The 7,403-nt window shown below is 39.0% G+C and overlaps 1 protein-coding gene across 1 annotated transcript in view; it reads left to right on the top strand.

Moving 5' to 3' along the window:
• ssh2b (slingshot protein phosphatase 2b) overlaps nucleotides 1–7,184 on the top strand; it is a 55,491-nt gene extending 48,307 nt beyond the window's left edge. Inside the window, exon 15 of the mRNA XM_062049121.1 lies at nucleotides 4,927–7,184. Coding sequence (XP_061905105.1) covers nucleotides 4,927–6,012 — 1,086 coding nt within the window. The 3' untranslated portion in view covers nucleotides 6,013–7,184. The remainder of the gene's footprint in view (nucleotides 1–4,926) is intronic.
• Nucleotides 7,185–7,403: the final 219 nt, after the last annotated feature.

The following is a 7,403-nucleotide window of genomic DNA, read 5'->3' as shown; positions in this document are numbered from 1 at the left end:
CTTCACAACACAGAATATCAGAAATGACATCTAATATAAAAGGCCAAAATACAATATAAAACACAGTATGAATAAACAATGTAATACAACATAAAAAAATATAGCGGCCCAAGAGAAGCTAATTAAAAGCCGGAAAAAATAAATGTAGGTCGCAAGATCGTTCCATATGGTGGGAGCGACAGCCTGGAAGGTTCGGTCACCTCTTGTCCTAAAACTAGTGAGGGGAGCTTTTAGCAGATTCTGATCCACGGACCTCAGAGCCCGAGTTAGGGTGCAAGGCTGGATCAGGGGCCGTACTTATCAAGCTTCTTAGAATTACTCCTAAGAAGTCTGCTAAGAGTTGACTTAAGAGTAAATAAATTCTTCGCTGAAAGCTGCACTTAAAAGTTAGTTATCAAGCGTCTTACTCACACTTTCAGCGAAGTGTAGGACTGAATCTTAAGTGTCACACTCAGAGCTGAATTACGACATTACTATGTGCCGTAAACGGAATTTTAGGTGACGTCATTTCTGTGTCCATAGAAATGACCAATCACGGAAGGGAATCCGTTGTCTAAGAATAAAGAAATATCTTGGAAATATTTAAGTGGACAATGGGAGTGTATATTTTGACAATAAACTACAAAATAATACAAAACAAACTAGTCCCCGCCGGCACTCACGCTACCGCTCCCTCTCTTCTATCGCCCACACACTCACTGACGTCACTCACCTCACACATACGCTACTGTCATAACATTTTCTTTCCAATTCATTAATTAGGGCAACTAATTTGAAACTGGTGTGGGTGGCTCTATATATACTAGCCCACTGCAGACACATGCAGAAATCAACAAGGAATCGAAAAGTATTAAATCTGTGACAAAAATAATACCCGCTCTGTCTAAACGATACCGTTTGATCAGCTGCTCGTCATCAAACAAATCCAGGACATCGTTCCGTTCCCTGAACGTTGGCGCACGTCTCTCTCGCCTCAGTGCCATCCCCTGCTGGCAACTCCTAACCACTTAAAACACCTCTGAAGGTCTCTTAAATATCGTGGAGAGTAGGAGTGATTCTTAGACTTAAGAACGTTGATAAAAAGCTTTTATTCTTAAGTTTGAGAGTAGGACTAAATTTCGCAAATTCTCAGGACTTAAGTGTAAAATGGCACTCTAAGAAGCTTGATAAGTACGGCCCCTGAACACTTTATTTATATCTCTCTCACAGCTGGCCTGGGAACGCCTAGGTATTTTATTTTTTTTTATATATATATATATATATATATATATATATATATATATATATATATATATATATATATTCATGCATATTTTGTGTTTGATATATATAAAACAAAAAGTTTTCTTTGACAAAAAGGGCATAAAACAAACAAAAACATGAAAAAATTATAAAAACTCATAATTGTTGGATGTATCTAAAGTTTTATCAAGATACATGAAGGTGTTGAAAATAAAAAAATGAAAAACATTGTATGACTTATTTTTAACACTTTTATTATGAGTGGGGCACTTTTGGATCCCCAAGACTTTTAGGTTTTTTTTACGGTCATTGCTCAAAAAATAATCAATTAATTAATTCAGTGTTATGAATTAATGACCCATTAAGCCTCCAAATAATTTCACATTAAAAATGTCATATTGAAATATTTTTTGGGGAAACTATTGCATATTTTATGTGTTTGCCATATCACCAAAAAATATTTTGGGGGAAAAAAAAGGCATAAAACAAACAAAAAAATAACAAAAACTCATAATTGACGGATAGATCTGAAGACTTAAAAGCGTGGAAAGTAAAAGAAAAATGGTATGACTTGTTTTTAACACTTTCATAAGTAGGGCCCTTTTCCATGCCTCAAAATTTTTAGTGGGACTTTTTTTAATTTATTTTTTTAACTGTTTTGCTATAAAAAAAAAAAAAAAGAAGAAAATCACTGTTCTGATATATTGACCTATTTAAGGCTCCAGTTACTTCACATCCAATATTCCACTTTGAACATTTTTTGGTAGAAGAGATTGCATATTTTGTATCTTTGCCATAAAAACTGGGTTTTGACAAAAAGGGCATAAAACAAACAAAAACATGAAAAAAATAAATAAAAACTCATTATTGTTGGATGGATATTAAGTTTTATCGAGAGACTTAGAAGTGTTGAAAGTAAAAAAATATATTAAAAAATGGCATGGCTTATTATTTAACACTTATTATGAGTGGGGCACTTTTGAACCCCCAAGACTTTTAGTGGGACTTTTTTTTTTTTTTTTTTGCTCAAAAAAATAATAATGATTTAAAATCAGTGTTATGAATTAATGACCCATTGAGCCTCTAAATACTTCACATTAAAAATTTCACTTAGAAATATTTTTTGGTAAAAATATTGCATATTTTGTGTGTTTGCAACATTACAAAAAAGTATTAGGGGGGAAAAAGGCATAAAACAAACAAAATAATAATAAAAAACGTATCATTGACGGATAAATCTGAAGACTTAAAAGCGTGGAAAGTAAAAGAAAAATGGTCCGACTTGTTTTTAACACTTTCATAAGTGGGGTCCTTTTCCATGCCTCAAAATTTTTAGTAGGACTTTTAAAAAAAATTTAATTTTTTTTTAACTGTCTTGCTATAGATAATTTTTTTTTTTAAAGAATAAAATCACTGTTCTGATATATTGACCTATTTAAGGCTCCAGTTACTTCACATCCAATATTCCACTTTGAACATTTTTTGGTAGAAGAAATTGCATATTTTGTGTTTTTGCCATAAAAACTGGGTTTTGACAAAAAGGGCATAAAACAAATAAAAACATGAAAAAAAAGAATAAAAACTCATTATTGTTGGATGGATCTTAAGTTTTATCGAGAGACTTAGAAGTGTTGAAAGTTTAAAAAAATTTTAAAAAATGGTATGGCTTATTATTTAACACTTATTATGAGTGGGGCACTTTTGAACCCCCAAGACTTTTATTGGGACTTTTTTTTTTTTGGCTCAAAATAATGAATTAAAATCAGTGTTGTGAATTAATGACCTGTTGAGCCTCCAAATACTTAACAGTAAAAAAATTTGGCTAAAAATATTGCATATTTTGTGTGTTTGCAACATTACCAAAAAATATTGGGGTGAAAAAAGGCATAAAACAAACAAAATAATAATAAAAAACATATCATTGACGGATAGATCTGAAGACTTAAAAGCGTGGAAAGTAAAATAAAAATGGTATGACTTGTTTTTAACACTTTCATAAGTGGGGTCCTTTTCCATGCCTCAAAATTTTTAGTGGGACTTTTGAAAAAAAAAAAAAAAAATTTAACTGTCTTGCTATAGATAATTTTTTTTTTAAAGAATAAAATCACTGTTCTGATATATTGACCTATTTAAGGCTCCAGTTACTTCACATCCAATATTCCACTTTGAACATTTTTTGGTAGAAGAGATTGCATATTTTGTGTTTTTGCCATAAAAACTGGGTTTTGACAAAAAGGGCATAAAACAAACAAAAACATGAAGAAAATAAATAAAAACTCATTATTGTTGGATGGATCTTAAGTTTTATCGAGAGACTTAGAAGTGTTGAAAGTAAAAAAAAAAATTTAAAAAATGGTATGGCTTATTATTTAACACTTATTATGAGTGGGGCACTTTTGAACCCCCAAGACTTTTAGTGGGACTTTTTTTTTTTTTGCTCAAAATAATGAATTAAAATCAGTGTTATGAATTAATGACCCATTGAGCCTCCAAATACTTCACAGTAAAAAAATTAGGCTAAAAATATTGCATATTTTGTGTGTTTGCAACATTACCAAAAAATATTGGGAGGAAAAAAGGCATAAAACAAACAAAATAATAATAAAAAACGTATCATTGACGGATAGATCTGAAGACTTAAAAGCGTGGAAAGTAAAAGAAAAATGGTCCGACTTGTTTTTAACACTTTCATAAGTGGACTTTTTTCTTTTTCTTTTTACTGCCATGTACCTCGCCTACTGCCCGAATGCTGCTGAGATAGGCTCCAGCGACTCCTAAAGGGACAAGCGGTAGAAAAAATGGATGGATACTCAAAAAAAATAAAAATAAAATCACTTTTATAATTCACATCCAATATTCCACTTTGAACATTTTTGGGTAGAAAAGATTGCATATTTTGTTTTTGCCATAAAAAAAAACAGGGTTTTGACAAAAAGGTTACCGTATTTTTCGGACTATAAGTCGCAACGGCCAAAAATGCATAATAAAGAAGGGAAAAAACATATATAAGTCGCACTTTTGGGGGAAATGTATTTGATAAAAGCCAACACCAAGAATAGACATTTGAAAGGCAATTTAAAATGTCTAAAGAATAGTGAACAACAGGCTGAATAAGTGTACGTTATATGAGGCATAAATAACCAACTGGTATGTTAACGTAACATATTATGGTAAGAGTCATTCAAATAACTATAACATATAGAACATGCTATATGTTTACCAAACAATCTGTCACTCCTAATCGCTAAATCCCATGAAATCTTATACGTCTAGTCTCTTACGTGAATGAGCTGAATAATATTATTTGATATTTTATGCTAATGTGTTAATAATTTCACACACAAGTCGCACCAAAACTATGAAAAAAACTGCGACTTATAGTCTGAAAAATACGGTATATAACAAAACAAAAAAATAATGATAACTTTATATTACCAGACTTGATCTAGATATTTTAGTGTTGAATAAAAATTTAAAAAAAGGCAAATTTTTAACATTTTTATAACTGAAACCAAACTTGAGGAGACCCTTAAAGCTTAAAATGTATCTATATTTAATTGTTTTTTTAAAAATGAACAATATCAAAATGGCCCCTGCATGCTTTGACCCTCCTGGTCTAAATGAATAAAGAAGCGTCCTTAGTGGTCCGTGTCCTCATGGCAGATGTTGTCCTTGTCTCCTCAGGACCAGGTGCTGGTTCCTGTGCAGGTCACGGGACTGAAGCACCCTGATTGGTCCAAGCTCTGCCAACTAGAGCAAGGGGGCCAGGAAGAGGATGGAGATGTTTTTTGTCCGAGCGCCAAGCAGGAAGTGAAGGACAAAGAAGACGAGGAGGCGGTCGGCGGTCTCTGCAGTGATTGGACGAGAGGTTCCGTGCGCCGCGTCACCCGGCAGCTGGAGCACAGGATGAAACATGACGCCCTGTCGCCGCCGTCATCTCCTCCCTCACACTCAGGAAGCTCCCCCCTCTCCCCGCGGCGCCCCCACAGCACGTGCGCCCAAGCGACGCCAGCCCTCCCCCACGACGTCGGGCAGAAAGATGGCCACGCTTACCAGCAGCGGGACTCCATGTCGTCTACGTCCTCTGCTTCCCCCCTGGCCTCCGTCAACTTCCTGTGTTTGGAGGGCGTGACGGAGCGCGAGTCGGGCACGGACTGGGACGGCCCACCCGAGGGTCCCTTCAGTGACGTGGTCATGAGGGAGACGTGGGCGACACTGTGCGAGCTGGGCGCCTTCCTGCAGCAGGTGAGCGTGGGCGGAGCCGGCAGGGCCAGCTGCGTGGACCACATCCTGGGCTCCAGCGCCGCGGCCATTCAGAAGCGAGCCGGCGGCGTGCAGAGGAGGGTCCGAGAGGTGGAGGCCAGGCTTCGCCAGGCGGGTCTGACCCCTCCCTCCCTGATGAAGCGCTCGGCCTCGCTGGCCAAGCTGGGCTGCTTGGAGCTGCTCGCCAACGACCTCACCGACTGGGAGCTCAGCCGGAGCTCAGCGGCGCCGGCCTCGGCGGAGCCCCCCGTCCACGCCGGCGGCGACGATCCCAAAAAGCAGCGCGTCCACGACACCGCCGCGTCGCCCGACCAGCCGCCTGCAGCGGCGGCCGAGAGCCTCCACGACCCGGAAGACGCCGCGTCAGGAGGCGACCCCCCCAGCCCGCCGAGCCTGATGTGTCCGCCCGCGCCGCCGCCTTTGACCACTAGGCAGCAGTACGGAAGGAGTCATCCTGTGCGGCGCCTCAAGAAAACGACTGTCAGCGCCCCCTACCACACCATGTAAACGTGCGCGTGCAAAGCAGTGCCTCTTGCCTTAAACCACCTTTGACCTGTGACCTCCGAGGACATTCGCCGGTTAAATCAGTCCAACTACAAAAACGACACATTCCCTCCCCCCCCCCCCCCGCTGGAATCTTGAGCTGGTCCAACACAGATTCATCCAGAATGTTCCTCCTCTCGCTCGGTGATGCACAGCCAATCACAGCCAGGTCACATGGTCAGTGGCAGGCCAATCGTAGGTCACATGCTTGCACCCCTTTTTTTTTTCCCTCTCTTTTTTAAAGTAGTTATTTGATGACGTGATACCTCGGAAGCACACATGACCTGCACATCTGGAATGTTCCGCCTCCTACAGCGATGCATCGCCTCCAAGTGCTGATGCCACTCACACTGGATGTGTGTGTGTGTGTGTGTGTGTGTGTGTGTGTGTGTGTGTGTGTGTGTGTGTGTGTGTGTGTGTGTGTGTGTGTGTGTGTGTGTGTGTGTGTGTGTGTGTGTGTGTGTGTGTGTGTGTGTGTGTGTGTGTGTGTGTGCGATGTCAAACGTGACTTTTTTAGGAACCTTTTGTCAGTCTTTTTAATATATTTTTCAAGTTGCTGTGAGAAGCACAACTTTTTTAAACCGTCAGTGTGTGTGTGTGTTGGTGTGTGAGTGGCAAGTGAAGCACAGTGTGTATTGTCATACATGCACTTTACGTAATTTACCTTTTTTTTTTTTTTTTCATTTTGACATTCATGTGCTTTTATGAAATTGCTACTTGCAACGTGAGGGCAGGGTCATTTTGTGATGCTAGGACGCTTTTTTTTTTTCTTTCTTTTTTTTTTTTTACTTGTGTTGTTCAATCTTTATTAATTTAAAGCTATCAGTGTAAATGTTCTTTTATATCATGTCCTTCTACTGTGACCATTAAACGGATGGAGATGGACGTTTTGGCTTTCACTGTCCTTAAAGGCCTACTGATATGAATTTTTTTTAAATTTAAACGGGGATAGCAGATCCGTTCTATGTGTCGTACTTGATCATTTCGCGATATTGCCATATTTTTGCTGAAAGGATTTAGTAGAGAACGTCGACGATAAAGTTCGCAACTTTTGGTCGCTGATAAAAAAAAGCCTTGCCTGTGCCGGAAGTAGCGTGACGTCACAGGAGGAAGGGCTGCTCACATTTCCCCATTGTTTACAATGCAGCGAGAGAGATTCGGACCGAGAAATCGACGATTACCCCATTCATTTGAGTGAGGATGAAAGATTCGTGGATGAGGAACGTTAGAGTGAAGGATTACAGTGCAGTGCAGGACGTATCTTTTTTCGCTCTGACCGTAACTTAGGTACAAGGGTTCATTGGATTCCACACTTTCTCCTTTTTCTATTGTGGATCACGGATTTGTATTTTAAA

The sequence above is a fragment of the Entelurus aequoreus genome, linkage group LG05, assembly GCF_033978785.1.
Source record: "Entelurus aequoreus isolate RoL-2023_Sb linkage group LG05, RoL_Eaeq_v1.1, whole genome shotgun sequence".
Lineage (NCBI taxonomy): Eukaryota > Metazoa > Chordata > Actinopteri > Syngnathiformes > Syngnathidae > Entelurus > Entelurus aequoreus.
Note: the sequence above shows the minus strand (reverse complement) of the source record. Positions and strands in the feature narration are given on the sequence as shown.